The sequence below is a fragment of the Oryza brachyantha genome, chromosome 8 (genome assembly GCF_000231095.2).
Source record: "Oryza brachyantha chromosome 8, ObraRS2, whole genome shotgun sequence".
Lineage (NCBI taxonomy): Eukaryota > Viridiplantae > Streptophyta > Magnoliopsida > Poales > Poaceae > Oryza > Oryza brachyantha.
The window spans coordinates 1,152,163-1,176,095 of NC_023170.2; the positions used below are offsets into that span (position 1 = coordinate 1,152,163).

Consider the following 23,933-nt stretch of genomic DNA (forward strand, 5'->3'; position numbering starts at 1 on the left):
TATAATGATGCACATGCCTTTATATGCATAAGTGCTTTAGAAAAAAATAGTTTTCTTTAAGAAAACGCTGAATACTTCTAGATTATTTCATAAATCACTTCAATATCGAGAAACTTTATTTCCCAAAAAAAAAAAAACCTAATCCTTGCAAAAGCGAGTACAAGAAAACGCTGGCCTCAAACTGCTGCCACCAACTATCCGGGCCCACCTGCCAGCTCGGACCCACCGGTTCGGTCCGGTGACCGTAGCAATTCCACCCGCCGCGCGGCCGCAGCCACGAACCCAGCCGCAGACAAGTCGATTCCACCTCACGCCACGAGGAGGAGGAAGACGAGGCCGAGGAGTCGCCGCCGCCCCCGCCCGCTCCCGCTCCCGCTCCACTGGTCGGTGCGGTGCCGGCAAGCCGCCGCATCGTGCTGACGCACTGACGCCGCCCATGGAAGGCGCCTCCGTGCTGACGCCGCCGGCGGGCGCTGGGGCGGCGGCGGCGGGGACCGACGCGTCGCCCTTCGCCTACCTTGCCTTGCTCGGCAACTGCCCGCTCGTCGCCGCCGTCCTCGCCGGCGCCATCGCGCAGCTCATCAAGGTGTTCACCACATGGTACGTTGCGTTACGCCGCGGCCGCCGGCTCTAGCTCTGGATCCGGGCTCTCCCGTGACGGGATCTGTGGTTTCTGTGGGTGGCGTTAGGTACAAGGAGAACCGGTGGGACGCGAAGCAGCTGGTGGGGTCTGGGGGGATGCCGTCGTCGCACTCCGCCACCGTCGTCGCGCTCGCCGTCGCCGTCGGCCTCCAGGAGGGGTTCGGCAGCTCCCTCTTCGCCACCGCCGCCATCTTCGCGTCCGTGGTTAGTTCACTCCACCCCCCAAATGTTCAATCTTTCGATAATGGAGTGTGGATCTGGTCATCACTAAGTTTGGAATTTCACGGATCGATCGGTCAGTAAAACTATGTTCTTTGTGAGCATCTTAGACTCAGAATTGAGGTTTCAATATTGAATCTTGAGCCTTGTTCCGGTTTTTGAGACGAGTACAGTACATTTGTGAATAAATTGCAAGACCATATCAATGCCTAGCTGATTTTTCTCTCTCAATCATGGCAGCAAGATTGTTTTTTTTCTTCATTGCATTATGGAAGAGAGGATGCGTCCTCAGATTAATTAATTGACGAGGCCCTCTCTGCGTAGTTATTTAAAAACTAGTGAATAGAGGACAACAGCATGTTAGCACGATGATTGTTCTACATATATAGGCACTACAAAATACAAATCAGTCGTGGAGATGGGTGGCATCACAATAATACAAACAGCTGTCAGGTATCCTCTTCCATAAAGATTATATGTGTCCTGTGATTTAACACTCACCAACCTGTGGCTGCACATGGCAGTGTATAGCGTCCTCTAATATTAACTGATTGTGGGGGTGATTGTTTGGCTTTTTATGAACAAGCCAAATGACATATTTGCAAACAAAAAATAATTTATGAATAAAACTTTTATATACGTATTTTTAGCAATCTAAAAGCCAAGGCTGGAAAATAAACTTCGGTGAAAAAAGCCCAAGTCAACTGCAAATTTAAGGTTGAAAATTCAAATTTTGGCTTATAAGCAAAATCAGAAGCAAAAAGATAGGGGTGGCTGTGATACTTATGGATTTTGGTAGTCATTATTGTTCTTTTCACTAGGCAAAAGTTAACCTTTTGATAATTGGCTGCAGGTCATGTATGATGCTTTTGGTGTTAGGCTGCATGCAGGGAAGCAAGCAGAGGTATGGCCTGAATCTTTCAAGTTTCTATTACCACTTAACTAAAAACAAAAATGTACTACCAGTTAATTTACAGAGGAAGCGTTAACTGCCAAGTGATTCAGGAGAGTGAAAGAGGGGGTGGGGGTGATGTTTTAATTTGAAATATGCACATGCTTTATATGTGTGATAATCTGGTTTAATATCTATCATTTGTTGAAAGCATGTGTTGATTTCTCTGTTTTTTTTTTTTTTTGGTGGTGATTCCATAAAATTAAAGAAATTATGGACATAACAAACAGATTGTATGGAACTTAAACTGCAGCCCAGTTCTAACTACTCTATGATGTTAGGTTTTGAATCAAATTGTGTATGAACTTCCATCAGAGCATCCGCTTGCCGAAACAAGACCACTGCGTGAACTTCTTGGGCACACACCCGCTCAGGTTTGATATATATTTCTCTGATCTCAAGTGTATATACATGTTAGCAATTTGCCATCCACATGCCACCAGTACATAAGCATCTAAGATGTTCTGATTTTTAGCACATATGTGAGACACACTATTGATTTCATGTTACCTTCTCTCAGGTTTTTGCTGGTGGTGTGCTTGGGTTTGCAGTTGCCACATTTACAGGCATGATAGCTGGGCTTGGTAACAGTGGTTCATTCCCCTGACTGCCGGACTGACAATATGTGTAGCTTCACGCCAATTGTGTTGAAGTGTTAGAATCCAAATTGGGTATGCGTTTTCGGGTTGTGTATAGGAGTATGTAAAATTTATTTTTCTGTGGCATTCTAAGTCAACCTCATTTGAAAGAAAACTCATACAATTCTTTTGTAGCTAATTGAGAAATAATCAACTTAGTATTTGTATTTGCAATTGCTTCTTGAGGTGAAATGTGATGGTGATCGAGCATTACCAGGTGATCTTCGGTCACTGGACAATACTGTGAGGTGTCAGACATTGTACACCACTATTCTGCTAAGTGAATTTCCGTATTTCAACTGACAATAGTGAGAACCAACTGAATCGTTATTCAGCTATTACCTCCATATCACATTATCGTTTCTCTTTTTTCATGATAAAAAACCTAAAATCTACTTCAAGATTAATATAGAAAATTTAAATTTTAGCTTATAAACATAAGTAGTTTATAAGTAGAAGAAAAAGATAGAGCCACAAAATATTATGATCCTTTTTATATTTATATGAATATTAATCAATCTAAATATATATATACAACATATATATATATACAACATATCGTTGATTAATAGATAAATACCAACCATCAAATAGAGAGAGAATATAAAGTTATCAGATAACATCAAATTATTGTACTTTAAGATAATATTACGTGTATGAAAAGAATGTTTGACACATGGCAATCACATATGCAGCTCAATCTAAATCATATGTATCTATGATGGGCGCAAAACACAACGCAAGCATAGCGCGGAAGCCTGAAAATACTCACCAAATTTTAACAAGGATCAGACACCCCCCGCCCCTTCAATTTTTTTAAAAAGGAAAATGTCGAAATCTGATATAATCTCATAGTACATTACATTTATGTTAAAATATGCACACTGATGATTTTCTTTTTTCAATCAGCTATCATTTTACGCCTAGCGAGGAGGTTCAGAACTGTGCGAATACAAGCGCATACTACATTGTATCTTTTAAAAAAAAGCCGGTCCAAAGTTATACTTCAAAATTTGTGAGCTCTTGACTTTTCTCGGGTAACTACCCACAATTGTGCCGCTCACCGAAACGAAGCTCATCCTAACATCTCAAGGCTAAACCAGGCAGTAATTCCCTGTCGTCTGTTTACCGGTAGTATGAGGCGGTGATGTACAGCAGAACAGAGGTAGCTGCTGTAACAATCAACTCCTGGGAAAAAAAAAACACCAGGCAATTAGTTTACCTTTCTTGATACTAGTAGGTGTGATGGTTCTAACCGTAGTTGATAGATCTACAAAACTTTGCATGGATAATAGAAGAAAACGCAGAATTAATTCTACCTGATAGTAATAAACAATACGTGGAGTGTACTGCCATGCAAACTCAATCACGTTAACAGCTGCTGTATAACCCTGGAAAGATTCATACAAGACAACCAAACCAAAATGTAACTGAGAAATATTACGACGGGTATATAACATTACAGCAGAAGTTCAAGAAAAATGCAGCGTTGCTTACCAATGATGCAGCAAATACACATCCAAATATCAAACCCAAAGCACGGACTACTCGTTTTGCCATTCGTATTCCACGTCCTTCAACCTCACCATACTCCTGCAGAAAGCACCAGAATGCGATCATATGATGATTGCCTAATTATTTCAAATAACAGTTATAGGATGATTAAAGATAAAATAATTTCTTGATGGTATTCATCAAAAAAAGAACCACCATTTGAAAAGTTACAAAAGCTTTCAGGGAACAAAATTCTACATATCTGCTTTTGGTTTATAAATGATAAACCAATTACCTTGTTAGTTTACAACAGAATTAGGTATCAGAAGGCGACAAAATCAAATAAGTTCATTAAAAATGCATTAATTCTATTCAACAAAAACTGATAATTATGGAAGCTAGCAAACAACAGCGCTGCACTAGCATATAGTAAAATGTGCAAATTACAATATCAAGAAAAGGTAAATGGAGGTGAAATAAACTCACATTATATATTGGTGTTATTGGTGGTTCAGTAGCCCTTAACTTTTGAAGTATTCTGTAGAAGAAAGCAAAACATAAGAACTGCAAGGGCTTCCAGTCCGCATTGGCCATTATACCTATCCAAACAACCTGCAGTACGGTACAAATAAAAATCTTTTGCAAGAAAAATAGAAAATTCATGCTGTTTAGATAGAAATATCCTCAAAGCATTATTGTCTAGACTCTAGAACAAAACATATGAATGTTACTCACATTGTCTAAATAGTGCCATTCTAGCTTTAGGTGCATTATAAGTGGGAATGATATGTTTGCTCTTATTAATTGACCTCAGAAACATATGAAGGTTTTTAAAGAAAAGTAACCTGGCCACTTGGTTATAGATAATCCCATAACTCTTATATACCTTTGAGCTAGTAATAAGAGTATTCAGGCAGAAATACTACGTACATAAAACAATACAAGTATATGAACAAAAACTAGTTTAGGCTAAAGCAGCATCTATTTTGGACTAGAGGCACAACAATAGAACAATAGTATTACATGCATTCAAAACTAACATATTACAAAAAAACCTAAATGCACATACGCATGCTCGGAACTTATAGGTAAACCCCATAGTGCACTATATTTAAAAAGAAGTAGGCTTTGTTATAGCAATTATGATATGTAGCTCTTGCAGATACATCAAAGTCAAGTGACACAAAAGTGCATAAAAGAATAAAAAAGTCAGATTTATATCACTTATAGCTAGGAATGTGCTAAACGGACAAGTGACACAAAAGTGCATAAAAGAATAAAGAACTGCATACAATTGCTGCTGATATCCCTAAGTTGATGCGCATGTCCTTCACTGTTGATTTGGATGGTCTGCAAGAACATATCGATCACTAGTTATTAGATTGACATGTGTTTAGCTTTAGTAAGCATTCTATGAGCATATTCTTCTCAACAATTTCACTGCCCATGTAGAACTAGAACATTCGAAATCTCATTGCTCATGTAGACATGTACTATGCTGTTCTATAAGATGGAAAGCGAAACAAAACACAGAAAGAGGAAAGCAAAACTGAATAGATCAAAGCTTGTAGGATATGTGCCTGCATTTCAGCTTTACCCACTTCACCATGCTTTTACAAGAGAAACAGGACAATTCAAATTTCTTATAGATGTCTACAAAATCTATATGCTCGTATTTATGTGAAAAACATAAGTTTGTTATTTTCCATAACATGCATCATATTAATCAAGCACACCCAAAAGAGATTATCAATGGACTAAAGAAATATAGTATTGTTATAGTAAATTTGTGTGAAACGATACCTAGGTCCCCAAGGAACTATTGGCTGATCATCAGCATACTTGATATCCTTTGACACCTGATGGTGGGAATGAAAATCAGGGCACTATGAATAAAATCAGAGCAAGCAGAGAATATAGGTTGTATTTGCAGGTAATGATGTACAAGACTTTGAGCTACTTGTTTATCAAAAGAAACAAAAGATGCTTGTGGACAAACAAACTATACTAGGTGACTGGATATAATAACAGCTATTACCTTATTTGATCCTCTATCCATTTTAAGCTTTTCTTATATATTTTCATAAACACTATACTAAGTGGTCCCCTGATTTTCATAAACACTACTTGTGCATGATGATGGCATTAATACCCATGTGTTCAGTTAGCTGCTTCCGCCATATGTGTTATAATTCTGTGATAATAAGAACTAGTTTATCAAACACTAACAAGACCTATTCTGCAGATAGGGTATATAAGCATATAGAGAAAGCACCCTAAAATCTTTTACTTTCTGGGTACCTCTGCATCAACAGAACCTTACCTGAACAGAACCGTATGTTACCCCTTTCTTCCTGTATTGCAGTTGCTGCATCATCACAGTGTCGTATGCCTTCTCCAACTGAAGCCGCAACAAGTATATTCATCAATGACAAGCACCAAAATAAAATTAAGTAACATTTTAATCCCAAACACACAATATCTGCACATTACAGAACCTTAGCCAAGTAGTACTCATCGCCAGTCTCCTCCGCTTCCTTGTGCTTCCTCTTGTAGGCCAGCTTCAGGTGGTCGAAGCTATCAAGCGGAGTAATACCCAAAATCTAACACCCAACAGCACTGTAATCAAAACACAATTCCAGCGAGCGAGTAAAAAAAATTTTTATGACAAATCGCGCATTTCATCTTCCACCTCGTAGGGGTTCTCCTCGTCGCTGAACTCCGCGCCCCCTGCCGCCGCAGCCGCCGCATCAGCCGCCACAACAACCAAGCCACGGTGCCTCGCCGCCGACGCGAAGAACCTTCATCCCACGCCCAAAAAAAAATTCAAAAAAAAAAAAACAAATCCACCCCACCTCCAAAATATCGGCGAAGTGAATTTACCGAAGGGGCCCGGGGCCGGCGCGTCGAGGAAGCGGGAAGAGGGCGCGGCGGGACAAGGGGGACACGAGCGCGGGCACCGCCGCCGGAGCGGCCGCCGCCGTCGCCGTCGCCGTCGCCATTGGGGGTTCCGGTGGCCCTAGGGTTCTATCTAGGCGAGGAGGAAGGCAGCCATGGGAGCAGAGCGCGAGGTCTATCGCGGGCGGAAGGTGGTGGGGTTGGCCCACGCGACTCCTCATGGGCTCAAATGAATTAGGCCCAGCCACAAAATAGTGACCCCTTGGGCCTAATTTACGGCCCAGTTGCCTTTCGGCCCACGTGACTCCTCATGGGCTTAGATGAATTAGGCCCAACTACAAAATAGTGACCGTATGGGCCTAATTCACGGCCCAGTTGTCTTTCGGCCCACGTAGATGGTGGTATCCGATTCGGCCCATGCCGCGTGGAGAGAAAAAGGTTTCCCGATTCGTCTCGTCGTCATCCTCTCGCGTTCCCCTTCTCCTCGTCGTCGTCGTCGTCGTCGAGTCATCTCGCCGCCGTTCGCCGCCGCGTCGCGCAGCCCGAGCCGAGATCCCTCCTCCCCCCCGGGCCGGAGAAGCGGAGATAAGGCGAAGGGGACCGCCATGGCGACCGCGTCAGGTGAGTTTGGCCAGCATCCTGTTGCCGGTTGCCCTAACCCTAGCTCGATCGATCCTGCTCCGTTTGCGAAACCCGCGTGGATTCTGGTTGATCTACGCGGAAAATTTTCCGTGGGCGGTTCTCTTACCGCGGTGAATTCGCGTTTGCTGCAGTGTCGTTCAAGTCTAGAGAGGACCATCGGAAGCAGCTCGAGCTCGAGGAGGCGAGGAAGGCTGGGCTTGCGCCCGCCGAGGTCGACGAGGATGGGAAAGAGATCAATCCCCATATCCCCCAGTACATGTCCTCGGCCCCATGGTATCTTAACGCCGATAAGCCGGTAAGTTGAAGGCTGCTCTACCCCCAAAAGAAAAAAGAACAAATACTTTGCATGATTCAAGAATTTTTTTGGTTGGTAGAAATCCTGACGCCTTTTCGATTTGATGGGTTTCAGAGTTTGAAGCATCAACGGAATTGGAAATCAGACCCAAATTACACCAAGTCATGGTATGATAGGGGTGCTAAACTTTTCCAGGCTAACAAGTACAGGAAAGGAGCTTGTGAGAAGTAAGTGGTGTGTTCATTACTCGTTTCATTGTACCGTTTCTTCTAATCTGAACTTAGTCATAAAGTTTTAAACATCCATTTATCAAGTCAGGATGGTACTATATATGCTGAATCTGTGCTGTCTAATTGTTCAAAATGCCGTAAATGTTGTTTTGATTCCACATAGTATTTCATAGTAGGGGATTAATTCATAGTAAGGATAACATTATGCTCTTTTACCATTTTAAGTTCTTTTTACCACCTTTTTTTCCCTTTGGACTGCTGGTCCAGCTTGTCTAATGGGGAATTCTCTTTATGTTCCAGCTGTGGAGCCATGACTCATGACAAGAAGTCATGCATGGAGCGGCCTCGAAGTGTGGGAGCTAAATGGACCAATATCAACATAGCACCAGATGAGAAAGTGGAGTCATTTGAGCTAGATTATGATGGGAAGCGTGATCGCTGGAATGGTTACGACCCATCAACCTACACTCGTGTTATTGCGGATTATGAAGCTAGAGAAGAGGCTAGGAAAAAGTATCTGAAGGAGCAACAGCTCAAAAAACTTGAGGAGAAGGATGGTGAGGATGGTGTTGAGAATGCGGCTAGTGAGGAGGATGAAGAAGATGGTCTGAAGATAGATGAGGCTAAAGTTGATGAGAGTGCTCAAATGGATTTTGCTAAGGTAGAGAAGCGTGTGCGTACAACAGGTGGTGGAAGCACAGGAACTGTGAGGAATTTGCGTATTAGAGAAGACACTGCAAAGTATCTTCTGAACCTTGACGTGAACTCTGCATACTATGATCCCAAAACCCGCTCTATGCGTGAAGATCCTTTGCCAGATGCAGACCCCAATGATAAATTCTATGTGGTAAGTGGGAGATGGCACAAGTTAAAAGCTTTACACTGTCTTGAATGGCTCATACTGAATTCTTATCTTCTAAAGGCTATTAGAATCAGTATTCTGATGTGTTACTACTATGTTACAGGGTGATAACCAAAATCGTCTTAGTGGACAAGCTCTGGAGTTCAAGCAACTCAACATCCATGCATGGGAAGCTTTTGAGAAGGGGCAGGATATCCATATGCAAGCTGCCCCATCTCAAGCTGAACTACTATTCAAGAGTTTTCAAATCAAAAAGGAGAAACTGAAATCTGAAAACAAGGACAAAATTATGGAGAAATATGGGAATGCTGCATCGGAAGAACCAATTCCACGGGAACTTCTTCTTGGACAAAGTGAGAGAGAGATTGAATATGACCGAACTGGTCGAATAATCAAAGGACAGGTTGGTATACAAATATTAATTGCCATCAGTTAAGCGGTCCTATTTTTTGCTCACAGACTACTTTTTCGTAGGTGCAAGTTTGTCGTGATTTCAACCTAATATGCTATTATTCTTGAAATTTCAAGTTTTTATTTATTCTTTGTGAGTGTAACTCTGTTCTAGTTCAGCTTTATTTCCATAACCTGTCACTCTAGTACTTGAACCTCGAGGTTAGGGTTTCACCATATAAGATGCGCTGTTTTATACTTTTATGTACAATCTATCTTATAGAATACTAGTTAACTTAACTGTGTTCACATGTTGCATCAGACTGTGAGAGGTTTAAGCTTTCTTGTAAGTACTTATGTGGTTAGTAAGTCATAAAGGCTAATACAACTGCAAGAAAACAACCATGTGTACCTATTAATTTAAACAAGCTTAAAAAATTTGGAGATATGGATGAATGCAAAAAGAAACAAATGTAGGATTTTGGGAAAATTTAACTTTTTGCCACTCTTACGAGTAGTCAAAACAGATTTGCCACTCGTTGTCTATGACATATAGGCCCTCATGAGTCTATAACATGTGGGTCCAGTGACAAATTTGTTATGAACATTTGTAAGAGTGACAAAAAGTTAAATGCCCCTGGATTTTGTGGACCTCTTATGCCAGTTTTCCCTATATCTTCAGTCCATCCTGGGGTGATTATTTTCCAGTAGGTCTTTTATGCCAGTATTTTGTTTCCGTGCATTGTGTTGTCTGACCACCATTCCAGCTCAATTGTGAGTTTGTGACATTATGTGGTTCTTTGCATGCATTAATGCTAACAGATACTGAAATTTATTACCTATAGGATGTAGCTCTTCCCAAGAGCAAATATGAAGAGGATGTCTTCATTAATAACCATACAACTGTGTGGGGTTCATGGTGGAAAGATCATCAATGGGGCTACAAGTGTTGCAAGCAGACTATCAAGAACAGCTATTGCACAGGCTTGGCTGGAATTGAGGCTGCTGAAGCATCTGCAGATTTGATGAAGACAAATATGGCCCGCAAGGAGGCTGCAGAAGGTATGCTGTTGAGAAATAGTTCTGCTTTCTGTGTATTTCTGAACCTACAATGTGTGTAGGATTTATAATTGCTTATTGCCAGCTTAGTAGTATATATGGGATAAAAACACAACTTGTTGAAAGGAAAAGAAAAGTCATTATATTGTCTGAATCATCAGATCATTCATGTTTCATTTTCTCGCATTTTGTGATCAACCTGGATGGCATAACTTGTTAGCTCACACATAAGTGTGTTGGCTATTAATGTGTTACCAAGAAAAGTATTCCTGTTATCTGAACTTATCTAGTTTATGATAGCATAAAGCCTGATGTGTCATTTCAGCTGCATGCTTACCGTTATGTTTTGTGGATAACTTGAAACATGAATGCAACATACTCCCTTTCCAAGCAAACTAGCTTAAGTGAGATCCATATCTGAGTACTGTTATCATGAACTTCAGTTAACCTGAAATTGCTGATGCAGATGAGCCTGTACGACATGAAGAAAAGCGACTGGCCACTTGGGGAACTGATGTTCCTAACGATCTTGTTCTGGACAAGAAGCTGCTTGATGAAGCCCTAAAGAAGGTTAGCATTGTTCATCTGGTTCTGTCAATTTTGTTCATTGTCTGTATGTTTATTGCTGTAGATGCTGACAGTGAGTTCCGTTCTTATGTAGGAGGGTGCGAGGAGGAAGGAGGAGATGGATGAAAGGAAGAGGAAGTACAATGTGAAATGGAATGACGAGGTTACTGCAGAAGACATGGAGGCATACCGCATGAAGAGAATTCACCACGATGATCCTATGAAGGATTTTCTCCGTTAGGCCTCGTATGCTCCACACTTGCTCGTATATGAGCACCGCACACTTGCCTTTCAGGGTTACTTGTGTAATTTTATTAGCTGTGGCTATTTCTTTCTCTAAAACAACTGGAGTGATAATCTAGAGCTAAGAGCTCTCTACCTCTCTTCCAGGTGTTACCATCTCTTGTCGAGATGCTTGTGTTTGTATTGATGGTCACACTTTAAAAATTAAATGATGATATGGAAAAATGAGTTGGATACTTGCATTCTTATTTGAGCTGCCAAAGTTATGAACTTGTACTTGATGCACAAAGCAGAATCGAGTGTTTATTTGTATCATGGCCTTTACCATGATTCAGACATTTTCAGGATACATGATTCAGCCACTTTCTCACAGATGGATGCCCATCGATTCATCGTATTTGGTCGTCGAAACTTGTCAAGGGAAATGCCAATCAGACATGCCACTGGATGATTAGAACTTTCAGAACAATACAAGCTGGTGATTATCTGATGAAGTCAGAAAACACTATAAACATTTTCTTCTCTGTTTTTCTTCTTTTAAATTGTGATGAACACCCAACCATATACATCCATGCAACCAATAAATGCAACAACCCTACATAAAACTACTACTGTAGTATTTACAACACGAAAAGAAACCAAACCCAAACTTAGCCATCATAAACCATGAACTCCTCCTAACCTAAGCTCCTAAACTTAACCTTCCAAACCCCAAACCAAACTACCTAATTCACTGTAATTAATCATGCTTAGATTATGATTAATAAGAGGTGAGATGAGATGATCGTTGTGTGTGTGTCATAGGCCTCTTGCGAGCATGGCGTGGAATTCCTCCGCCGATTTCTGGCTCTGCAGCCTCATCTCCTCCCTGAACTTGCGTATGAACAGCTCCGCCCTCACGTCCACCTCCCCCATCCCGCCGCCGGCGACTCCTCCTCTGAGCGGGCTCATCAGCAAGCTCCTCACGCCGCCCCGCGCCTTGCCGCCGCCGCCGTTGCTGCTCGCCGCACCGGCAGCGTTCTTGCCGCCGGCCGCACGCGCCCCGGCAACGTTGTTGGTCGCGGCAGCAGTGGCGCCGTTGTTGGCGGCGAGGGCCCTCGGCGCCTTGCCGTTGGCGGCAGCGATGGTCGTCGTAGCAGCAGCGTCATCGTTCTTGCCGCCGGCCGCGCGCGCCGTCCCGGCAACGTTGTAGGCGCCGGCGTTGTTGGTCGCGGCAGCAGTGGCGCCGTTGTTTGCGGCGAGGGGCCTCGGCGCCTTGCCGTTGGCGCCGGCGATGGTGGTCGTGGCAGCAGTGGCGCTAGCGTTCTTGCCGGCGCTGGTGCTCTGCTGCTGGAGCTGGACCTCGTGCACGGCGACGTGGTGGGTCGTGGGATGGCTGTAAAGCTCGTCGATGTAGACCGGCGCGAAGCTCCGGTGATGGCACCACCCATCCCGCAACGACGACGACACCGACGGGCGCCGCCGCCGTCGCACACCCTGGTCAGGCCACCGGACGACACGGCGACGGATCTTGGAGTGGATCGCCGCCGCGAGGCCAGCGCACCTCCGCCACCACCTCCACGGCTTCACCCCTCTCCTCCTCCCACTCCTCGCCGGCGACGGCGACGACAGCGGCCACCCCGTGTTGCTACTACCGCTCCCCATGCCAAAGCAAGACATGCCAAGCACGTAATTAATCCTCTCAGTCTCACGCACACAGAGAAGCCGATCGAGTTGAGAGAGCAGCAGTGCGTGGGTAGGCGACGCCATGGCAGGCGGGGAGGTGAGCTTTATACCGGCGTGGCGTGAGGCGAGGAGGAGCGCGACGGCGATGGCTTTCGGCGTTTTGGCGGGTAAGACTCACGCTATGTGGTTGACTGCCTATGGTTGGTGTGGGAATGGCAGTTGGCTCCCGCCATCCAACTGCTTCGCTTAGCTTAGATTGCCTCTGCCTTTACTGCTACTGCCTTTTCCTGTTTCTCACCAGCTACTCAGCTAGCTTTGGGGTTGTGAGATCTGGATTAGTGTCAACTGTCAGTGGTCATATGATCTTTTCACCCATGCTTATAAGTCAAAGATTAAATTTTAAAAATTAAATTCGGATTTAGTTTTAGGGGTTTTATCCTACTTTATTTTTTTAGCATTTGTTTTTTGATGGGTAAAACACGTACATACAAGTTTTGTCCATAAAATATTTTTTTTATCGCTAATAAGCTGCTTCACTGATGGACTTTTGGTTTCTTACCAGGGTTCTGTTAGTTACTCCATTTATCTTGAAATATAACTATTTCTAGGACTGTGGTGAGCTAAATATTTTAAATGTTGACTATTAATTAAAAAATAAAAAAGACAAATCATTTAAGAATAATGTAATTATATTTATCACTAAATAAACTAGTAGTCAATTCTTGTTATTTACATTATCTTATTTTATAAATATTGTTGGTTAAAATAGTATCTAGAGGATCACATGAAGATCCAAAAGTGTTTATATTTTAGGATGAAGCGATTAAGGTTTATGTTTGTTGTTTTTACATGAGACTCAGATGAATGCAGATGGATAATTGATTTGTTTATAGGATGAATTAACTGTAGTACGTAGTATATTATATAAACCTAACATGCAGTTTAGGATAATTGTATAATTCATACTGTGTTACTGATGCACAATTTTGGTTTTTTAAATGGCAGTTTCGGAAGTATTGAAAGATAATTCGTGCCCAACAGGCCTGACAACACAATCGTAATGCACATGTTTGATCATTTTCTAGTGACATTCAGAAGAGTTAAAGTATAACTGCATAAAGTATTTTTCATTACAAATCTTCATTTTCACTCGGTGATTTCCATTGATTTTCAAATTCGGGTTGATCAGATGTTCTTAATTAGTATTTCGTTGAGAATCAACATGGCTGAACTTTGGTATATGATTCTTTTTGGTGGGGGTGGAAGTACACCAATTAAGCACCGAAAACTATCTGAAACCAAAATGAACACATTCCCTTGACTTGACTGATATTGCTCCAGAATTTTTTTATTAAATAAACTTTTTTAGCAACTAATTTTATTACTAAACCACTAGGCAATTTTTTTTCCAAAACTAAATCTTTTAGCCACACCAGTGTTGGTGGCGTGGCAAGACGACATTGCCACACAGCCTGGTCGGCGTGGCAAGCCGTTTCGCCACGCCAATGTTGGTGACGTGGCTAAAAGGTTCGTACGGTGGAAATATTTTTCCCGGAGGTTTAGTAATAAAATTATTTATTAAAAAAATTTAAAAAATAAAAAAATTCATTGCTGCAAGCAAGACTAGACCAACATCTGGGATGTTTTGTTTAATTAATTAGAATAGTAACCTTGCTAAGTGCATGCTTAATATTTTTTTTCCTTTCCCTTTGGATCCCTTGAAAGAGTGGGTACATATTAAGCCTCATATGCTGGGTAGCTGTCTCAAGTCACAGGGTACAAGTACCAAAGGCCAAAAGCAAATGAGTAGAGCACACATCAAGGAAAAAAGAGATATATTACACATCTTTACAAGCTACAACAACTAAGCTAATTACATGTTGCTTTGAGCAAGCACCGACCTCTTGTCTGCCTAAGAAAAGAATCCTTAAACTCCTCCCAAACTAAGTTTCTCTAATTACAGTTGATGTCTAGGCTACTAATTGGCTACAGAATCTAGTGTGATCGAGAGGAAACTTCCCCTGAGATGCATACTTCTTATTCATCGGCGAAGGTCGGCAGCGGTAGCGCAGATTCTATCCTTTGAACCAAGAATTTTTTTGAGCTCCATCTTTTCTCTTAATTTAAATTTTCAATCTTAAATTTAAATAGACTTTAGGGTTTTATGATGGTTTATTTTTCAGTCTTAACTTTTACATCGTCGTATTAAAGTTATATTCATAAACTTATTTTTCATTTACAAATATGTCGTTTGTTTTTTTCTAAAAAAGACAAATAATCACCCCCTTCTTCTCGTGGTGTAGATCTCGTGATGAATTCGTGATCGATCGAGATAGCTGATCCCAACTTGCAGCAAAAAGGCAAAGAAAAAAAAAAGCAGATGCTATCCACGTCTTGTGCAACTGCGTGTTGCTTAAAAGCTACGAGAATGAGGTGAGGAATATGCATCTCTTCACAAGAAAATTAATTAGTGCTACTAGTATAATATAAACAGTTAATCAGACCATTTAAGTAAATGATAATTAATTTAATCCTACCCGGCACACGAGAGTCAAATTTTAATGTAAGATTGTGATCGATTTAGCGCTTTTTTCTTGATGGAACAGCTAGATTGAGGTACTCTGCATTTCACTCTTTTGCATAAGGACGACTTTGCTGGCAGCCTGTCGAGGGTGATTATTTAGAAAAAGCAAACAATATATTTATAAATAAAAAATAATTTATGAATAAAACTTTTATATACATATTTTTAGCAATCTAAAAATCAAGACTGGAAAATAAACTTCAGTGAAAAAAAATCCCAAAATCAACCCCAAATTAAAGACTAAAAATTTAAATTTTAACTTATAAGTATAAACAGAAGCGAAAAGATGAGATACAATGTTCTACTGCACTTGAGGAGGGATATTCCACTTCACTTGTGTACATACGTATGGGAATATGCAGCTGGATTTATTTGACTGGTTGTGATCAACATAACATTTTATTCTGAGATTTTTCTTTTAGACAATGAATAGAAATTTGATCTCTATATATCCACTAATCCACAAGTAAATATACACGGCCGATGTTCTAAAGTTTTCTCTAGTACTGTTCTAAATCTGATGAAGGTATTCAGTTCACTCGTTTTCTGTAACTGCACAAGGCCCAGTTACATGGCCCGTAGGTGGGCTGCTCGGCCCGTTCTCTGTTCGACGGCGAAAAACAAGGCCAGCCCATGCACGTGTCATGAGTTCTGGCGATTTGGGCTTCTTCCATTTACATCATTAAATATCTATCACAAAAATCAAATAATATTTTGTCCTCGGCTGAAAATGAATCCATCCAACCTCGTTCATCCACAGCTGAAAAAAGATGCTAGTTCTTGTTGTTAGTAACGGTTACCTCAATTGGCTATTGAAAAATATATTCTTACATGAAGACGAAAATATATTAAAAAACTGGTTTTACAAAAACAAATATGCAAAAAACGTCCCGGCTAAGTCAAATCGAAGTCAAAGACTAGTTTCATGATTACAATGGGTCCGTCAGAAACACGTCCACACAATAGAGGTCATTCAAATGCAAGTTACTCTTTTCGTTTTGTAATGTAAGATTTTCTAGCATTATCTAGATTCATATAGATGTTAATGAATCTATCTATATATATATATATATATATATATATATATATATAAATTATATACATTCATCAATAAATGAATTTAGACAGTGCTAGAAAATCTTATAATATGAAACGTAATACATATAGCAAACGCAAAATACCACTTAAACAAGCTAGATTCCCAGACTTCCAATAACATAGCACTACGCAAGTATATTATTAACATTAACATCAACCACGATCTTACAAAAGCCTGCATCAACCATAATATCATAAATAGGTACTTTTGTCTTTCCTAAATAGGTGCCAGAACATCTTTGATCTTTCACAACATTGTTATCACCGTCCAATGGTTTTCACACCGTTGAAAGCTGGTTTGAGCAATGGTATGGTTGACATTGGCTTCTATAAGCTGGAAGTCAAGGTCGCCTGGTCGCTAATTTCACCATACCCTGTTTTCGCTGGCTACGCACTGAAGCTGCTGGTACTGAAAAGGTAGATTGTAACCTTGGGGAGGCTGAAAGTTTGTTAAGGTGAAACACCTTCTTGATTTTTTAAAGAAATTTTTTCTACTCATAAACTTTATACATAAATAAAATATTTATATGTAGAAATATCTTCGGTTATTAACTTTTTATAGCGATAAAAATAATCAACCCTAAAATCATAATAAAATGATTTATTTTTGAGAATTTATTTTACTATCCTATTAAGGTGAAACACCTTCTTGGTTTTTTAAGAAATCATTTCTATTCATAAACTTTATAATAAATAAAATATTTATATGTACAAATATATTCGCTCGTTAGCTTTGTGCAACAATCATAATAATCAGCCCTAAAATCGAGAATTTAGAGAAATTAGCATTAAATTCGTGTGCCTCGAGCACATGTTCTCTATAACATATCATTAGAATTACTAATTAGTTTATTTGGTACTACTTTTTCAGTTTTCCTGTATTTCTTATTTTCGTTTATACTTTTTTCTAGACATGTGGATAATTTTGCCCTTTGGACCCACGACCAAACAAATATTGATAGGAACGTATCTCGTATTCGCGTACGCGGCCGCCGCCGAGAGAAAAGCTCGTCCCGCAGCCGCCGATCATCGTCCCGCCACCAAGTGCCGTGCCGCTGCCGAGCGCCGCAAGGACCCCGTCGGACCGAGCGTCGTCCCGCCACCCGAGGCCCGTCCCAGCGGACATATGGAGTTGGTACTTGGTAGGAGACCGGCAGAACGAGATGGATGGACCTATGGATCTCCCCTACTAGCTCCCGTCAATGGCTGAGGTGATGTTATTTACATTAGCCCTCTTTTTAAGCAATCTGAACTGCTCCACTAATCAGATCTGAATCCCGGTCTTTTGGCTAATACTTCTGACAACATATCACTCTGAAAATAATCATGTTTAGCTAGGTCCAACACTTAATTGCAAGTTTAGCTATATCTAATTGTTGGAAATAAAATGTTGCATCAGCAGTGACACTGTCATCATGCTAATGATATTGTAAGGCACCGACGACGCTCCCGTCGACTGCTGCAGCACGACGCTCGGCGGCAGCACGGCGGACGACAGAGGGACGACGGCAGGGTACGCGACTACGAGAATACGAGATGCATCCGTATCTATGTTTGTTTGGTTCTGGCAAGGTGGGCCCAAGAACAAAATTGTCCACATGTATGGAGGAAACATATAAACGAAAATAAGAAATACGATATACATGAAAAACTGAAAAGGTGGTACCAAATAAACTAATTAGTAATCACAATGATATACTATAGAAGACATGCGAATTAGGTGGTAAAAAAGTTTAGGCACACGAATTTGATGGTAATTTCTCTAAATTCTCTCTAAAATCACAATAAAATAATTTATTTTAAGAATTTATATTTATTTAGGTGACAAACAGAAATATAAATTTGGAAGTAAATGTCAACAATTAGACACATGCGCTGTTCTTTCGCTGGACAAAAGATAGGAAAAACTTCGATTGAAAACGACTCGCTGAGGATCGAACCCAAAACCTCACGGTTAAAAACCAACCACCCTATCCATTGGGCCACGTACCAGTTGGGCTCAAGTAATATGTACACATATGTTCACCAGGGAAGGCAGGTATTCGCCGGGCGATAGTGGTGCCACGTGCTCAATCATTGCGATATATATATATATGCGCGCGTATGTGGTTGGCTTAGTGTGATGACAGTGGTCGGTAGTAATGGATTACTAGCAACTTTTGAAACATTTCAGTTCCATCTAGCATTTTCATCAAAAATCATATCTCTACCGATAATATTTTTTCTATATTATAAAGTCTATAGCCTCTGATATCATCAGCATAGCTAACAAGTATGCACCGATCATTTTTATTATCAAATTTTACTCTCTTCTATGTTGTCACTTGAGCATAACAAATATAACCAAATATTTTCATATGACCAATGGCGAGGTTTAGAAAGAGAATGGAGGAGGATAGAGCGTACATGGAGGAGATTGGTTCGGAGGACTGAAAAGTTCACCAATATCGTCTCCAAGCTGCGTCGCCGCCGGCTGCACGCTACCCAGCTCCCATCGCCTCTTCTCTTCTCGCGTCCTAACTCGTAATCTAGGGTTTTTTCCACGTCTCCGGTGCGGATGATTTTTTCCTAGGCTGAGAGAATGGAAAAGTGCCATATGGGCCGGGGTAGAATTTTCACTGAGCTTAACCGAACACATATTTTCTGATAGGCCGGTGTTTAATCTACGGGGTAGAAACCACGGGGATTTTGGCCCGACCCTAGCCATTTCCGGCTCAACCGAATAAGGCCTTAAGGTTATCTCTCGTTTGCTTAAAAAGTCATCTAAATAGTTATGAATTTTCTTTAAAACGTTTGTACAATAATACATATATCACTTCACAAAATCTTATTTACAAGCTCAATTCACACACTGAGTATAAAAGATAAACCTAGCTTACATAACTAGTAGTGGCACTGTTTACCCCCGAATTTATCCTTTGTTTCTTACAGTTACGGTATGTAATGGTCGAATTTAAACTTGACCTTTTAGTGAGTGATGTTTTTTTTATGTAATTGTGATAGATGTTACTCTACTTACATGGTCACTTTTATAATTAGAATTCGTTACCTTTTTGGATTGAATTTAAATGCGAAGAAAATGTACGACGGAATATGCGAATAATTCACCGATCTCGATCCCCGGCCGCTTTAGCCTTCTGGTTGCGGCCTCGTCGTCGTCTGCATGCCCCGGCGGACGGACGCGCCGCGTGCGCTGGAGCGCACCATCTGACACGGCCTCGGCACGCACACACATGCACGACGCGCGCGCGTCGTCGTGGCGCCACGGAGGAGCATGCCGTCCTCCCCATGATCCATGAAAGCACCTCACCTACCACAACCGTCCAATACATGTACTGGGTGGGACCGGGTTGTTTGTCAGCAGAGAAACCGGCCGAAAACTTTGTTTTTTCAAAAAAAAACATAAGCCAAACATTATATTTGAAGATAAAAATAATTTATAAATAAAATATTGTTAGTGGTACAAAATTTAATGCTGAAAAATAAACTTTGGTAAAAATCTTAAATCGGCTCCAAATTAAATTTAAAAATTCAAATTTTGGTTTATAAACATATGCACAAGTAAAAAGATAGGTGTTTTAGCTTGTTTTCTTTTTTTTCCCTCAAAGATCGATCGATTTTATATCAGTAGACTGAAGGTTTGCAATAATTGAAACAAATGGTGAATAGCTTCATGTCTACCAAACCGGATTCTAAATGGTGAACATGTCCACTTCTATTGCATATCTTTTAGATAAATTCTTAAAAATGGTTGTAATTTAAATATGACTTCTCAAAATTAATAAAAAAGTTAAACTCCGAGTAGTATACATATATTTACTGTCGTATTGTTATTTTTTTAATTTGTAGTAGTACTTAAAGTTTATGGAGTGATATATTTTATATTAATCTATTTTTTATTTATTTTCATATTTTAGCAACTGCTCCCTCCATTTTATAATGTAAAATGTTTTAGCTATGCTTAGATTCATCTATTAATCAACTAATGTATATTGTTTATATATATGTCTAGATTCATTGATATATATATATATATATGAATTTAGGATACGCTAGAAAATCAATGGAGGTAGTATTTAAGATACATGGTATAATAATGCGTAAAGTACCATTAATATGTTATCGTATAATAAAAATAAAAAGTATTAATTATAAAAAAATTTAAATAGGACATTGTACATCCGTTTCATAATGTAAGATTTTTTAGTGTATCCTAAATTCATATAGCTATCAATGAATTTAGACATATATATAAACAATATACATTGGTTAATAGATGAATCTAAACATAGCTAAAGCGTCTTATATTATGAAACGAAAAGAGTATCTAATAACTGAAAAATTAATTTATTTTGGGACCGAGTTCGTGTACACTTAACAAAATTAGTGCATACAAATGCTATCGATGATCATACAATGAATCTGTCACGATGGTGCGTCCAGCTACAAACCACTCGACTCGAGAGCATCCAAAAACCCACTGGCAAATCGATCGATCGAGCTGAGCTGCCATGCATGCGCTCCTTCTCCTCCGCCCTATAAATACCACCACCTCACTCGCCATGTCTCTCACCTCCACCACCACCCTAGCCACCATGAAGAACACCTCAATGGCGTCGTTGCTCGTCCCGCTCTGCCTCTGCTTCGTCCTCCTGCGCGGCGCCTCCGGCCTGGGCGGCGGCAGCTGCGACCGCATCGACCGCCGGATCCGCGCGCTCGAGCCCACGCGCCGCGTAGACTCCGAGGCCGGGCACACGGAGTTCTACGACGAACGCGACGGCCAGCTCGCCTGCGCCGGCGTCACCGCCGCGCGCATCACCATCCAGCAGAACGGCCTCCTCCTCCCCTCCTACTCCAACTCCCCGCGCCTCGCCTACGTCGTCCAGGGCAAGGGCAGCGTCGGCGTCGTCATCCCCGGCTGCCCCGAGACGTACCAGGAGACGTCGTCGTCGTCGCAGCAGGAGCAGGAGCAGGAGCACGACGAGCGCCGCCGCGGCGGACGGCGTGGCGAGGAGAGACGACGGTCGAGCGAGGGAGAGGAGTCGGAGGAGGGACAGGAGGAGACCAGCCGCCGCAGCTTCGAGCAGTCCATCCGCGACGAGCACCAGAGGATCACCACCGTCCGCCAGGGCGACGTCGTGGCCATCCCCGCCGGTGCGCCGTTCTGGGTGCACAACGACGGTGACGGCGCGCTCGTCGCCATCGCCGTCTACGACGTCAGCAACAACGCCAACCAGCTCGACCAAACCTCCAGGGCACGTAACCATGAATGCGCAAGATTTAATGGAGTCGATCGGTCGAACACCTAACATCCTCTGTACCTTCTGCAGCGTTTCCGGCTAGCCGGCGGGCAGACGAGCAGCGAGAGGCGGCGCGAGGGCGAGTCCGAGTCGTCGGAGTCGGAGACGGAACGCGGCGGCGAGGAGTCCTACAACATCCTGAGCGGCTTCGACACCGAGCTGCTCGCGGAGTCCATGCGCGTCAGCCGCGACACCGCGCGCAAGCTGCAGGGCCGGAACGACAAGCGCGGCAACATCGTGCGCGTCCGCCGCGGCGGCCTGCACCTGCTCCGCCCCGCGACGGAGCGCGTGACCGACGAGGAGATGATGAGGGGCGCCAACGCCGGCGCGGCCGCCGCTGGAAACGGGGTCGACGAGGCCCTCTGCTTGATGAAGCTCCGCGAGAACGTCGCCGACCCGATGAAGGCCGACCTCTACACCCCCAATGGCGGCCGCATCACCGTCCTCAACAGCCAGAAGCTCCCCGTCCTCAAGCTCATCAAGATGAGCGTCAACCGCGGCGTCATGCGCCGGGTAAGCACCACGACTTCCTTCCGAGGAAGAAGAAGAGCACCTCGATCCATGGCTGATGAACTGAACTGACATACGATCGGAATCAATGGTGCTCTCGCGCAGAATGCGATCCTGGCGCCGCACTGGAACATCAACGCGCACGCGGCGGTGTACGCGACGAGCGGGAGCGCGCGGCTGCAGGTGGTGAGCAGCGAGGGGCGGCGGGTGTTCGACGGCGAGCTGCGGCGCGGGCAGATGGTGGTGGTGCCGCAGAGCTTCGCGGTGCTGGGGAGCGCCGGCGACGAGGGGTTCGCGTGGGTGTCGTTCCAGACGAGCGACGACGCCATGAACGCGCCGATCGTGGGCAAGTCGTCGGCGCTGCGCGGGATGCCGGCGGACGTGCTGGCCAACGCGTTCGGCGTGTCGAGGGAGGAGGCGCGCAGGGTCAAGTTCGGGAGGGGGCAGGAGCTCGCCATCTTCTCGCCCAAGTCCGGCGACCGCAGGGACATGCTCGCCGCCGCGGCCTGAGGCGCATGCACGTGCGCATGTACAGTGTGCTACTCCACTACTAGCTTACTAGCCAATAATGCGCACGTGTTTTCGCTAATGGTGCAACGCATGCAACGCACGTGCGCGCGTGTACCTGATCTGATCGGGTATGAATAAATGATGTCGCTGCTACAACTGCAGTGTGTGTTAAGTATTTAAGACCATGAGACTTCGTCTTCGTTAAATAATAATGTCAAAAAAACAACAACAAAAAAAAAACTAAAATGACTCAATAGTGGCCTTCCCACGGTAAGTTTTTAGATACAAACAAAATAAATTAACTTCTCTTTTGAGGAAATATACTAAATAAAATGAATTACTGCATCCATCCTAAAATAAGTTTAGTTTTAAAAGTAGGGGAGTAAATTATGGCCTATTAGTGACACTTAATTAAATAAAGGATGATTGAGAGTATGATGATAGTTGAAGGTTAAATGAGGAGAAATTTGAATGTGAGATATTCAACATGACAAGTAATACTAGTAGGATTGTAGTTATTTTGAGAGAAAAATCAAAGCTAGAAATTTATTAAACAAGGAGATGGTATAGAGTGTGAGTTAGCTTGGTGTAAAATGAAGAGAAACTAGAATAATAAGAGATGATTTGTGTGACAACTTGTACTCTTCTTTTTTAGTGTTCCGTTGCTAGTTCACATAGATTTTTATAAAGATGCTTTGGGGTGGCATTTGGCCCCTTACAATTTGGACAGTTTGTTTAATTATGTGTTAGCTAACTGTCAACAATGTTTTGATTGAGTTTATTCATTTTAGATTTTACTTTATAAAAAGTTATAACTAGATATTACATAGATGCAGGACAAAACCATCGCAAATTATAAATTAACAACTTGATTTAAGCAATAAAACTATTTAGCATTGTATGTCGTCCTTGTACCCTCAAACTAGTAAAACATATGACTAAAATCAACAGTTGATCGAATTTTGCTCCTATCACCTCTGGCGCTTGGCGTTGAACTAGAGTAGAAGATAACATGAGAGTAACTCTTAAGGTTGTATAAATGCCCCGCGCGCATACTCTTAAGGTTGTATAAACTTGTGTAGGTATACCTTATTATGATATTTTAGTCACCATGAAAAGCAGCGAAAGTGACGAC

At 42.2% G+C, this 23,933-nt stretch overlaps 5 protein-coding genes across 5 annotated transcripts; 3 read left to right on the forward strand and 2 right to left on the reverse strand.

Moving 5' to 3' along the window:
- The first annotated feature begins 247 nt into the window (after positions 1 to 247).
- On the forward strand, positions 248 to 2,682 carry LOC102701286 (uncharacterized membrane protein YuiD-like). The gene is made up of 5 exons (XM_006659020.3): positions 248 to 600; positions 690 to 846; positions 1,715 to 1,765; positions 2,095 to 2,187; positions 2,334 to 2,682. Exons 1-5 carry the CDS (start codon positions 437 to 439, stop codon positions 2,418 to 2,420), a joined length of 552 nt encoding a protein of 183 aa, XP_006659083.3. The 5' UTR covers positions 248 to 436; the 3' UTR covers positions 2,421 to 2,682.
- A 407-nt stretch (positions 2,683 to 3,089) lies between these two features.
- Positions 3,090 to 6,999, reverse strand: LOC102702775. Its single transcript, XM_015839997.2, has 10 exons — positions 6,829 to 6,999; positions 6,638 to 6,746; positions 6,444 to 6,548; positions 6,269 to 6,346; positions 5,749 to 5,804; positions 5,238 to 5,295; positions 4,432 to 4,557; positions 3,949 to 4,044; positions 3,771 to 3,842; positions 3,090 to 3,639 (listed from the first exon to the last, which is right to left on the reverse strand). Exons 1-10 carry the CDS (start codon positions 6,945 to 6,947, stop codon positions 3,577 to 3,579), a joined length of 882 nt encoding a protein of 293 aa, XP_015695483.2. The 5' UTR covers positions 6,948 to 6,999; the 3' UTR covers positions 3,090 to 3,576.
- Positions 7,000 to 7,324: 325 nt separating this feature from the next.
- On the forward strand, positions 7,325 to 11,367 carry LOC102701566 (pre-mRNA-splicing factor SLU7). The gene is made up of 8 exons (XM_006659021.3): positions 7,325 to 7,464; positions 7,617 to 7,780; positions 7,895 to 8,007; positions 8,311 to 8,857; positions 8,976 to 9,275; positions 10,108 to 10,324; positions 10,788 to 10,891; positions 10,983 to 11,367. Exons 1-8 carry the CDS (start codon positions 7,449 to 7,451, stop codon positions 11,127 to 11,129), a joined length of 1,608 nt encoding a protein of 535 aa, XP_006659084.1. The 5' UTR covers positions 7,325 to 7,448; the 3' UTR covers positions 11,130 to 11,367.
- A 249-nt stretch (positions 11,368 to 11,616) lies between these two features.
- On the reverse strand, positions 11,617 to 12,853 carry LOC102703055 (circumsporozoite protein-like). The gene has a single exon (XM_006659727.3). The coding sequence runs from the start codon at positions 12,788 to 12,790 to the stop codon at positions 11,930 to 11,932; it is 861 nt and encodes a 286-aa protein (XP_006659790.2). The 5' UTR covers positions 12,791 to 12,853; the 3' UTR covers positions 11,617 to 11,929.
- An 8,220-nt stretch (positions 12,854 to 21,073) lies between these two features.
- On the forward strand, positions 21,074 to 22,798 carry LOC102703327 (cocosin 1-like). Its single transcript, XM_040526708.1, has 3 exons — positions 21,074 to 21,733; positions 21,809 to 22,291; positions 22,394 to 22,798. Exons 1-3 carry the CDS (start codon positions 21,074 to 21,076, stop codon positions 22,796 to 22,798), a joined length of 1,548 nt encoding a protein of 515 aa, XP_040382642.1.
- The last annotated feature ends 1,135 nt before the right edge of the window (positions 22,799 to 23,933 follow it).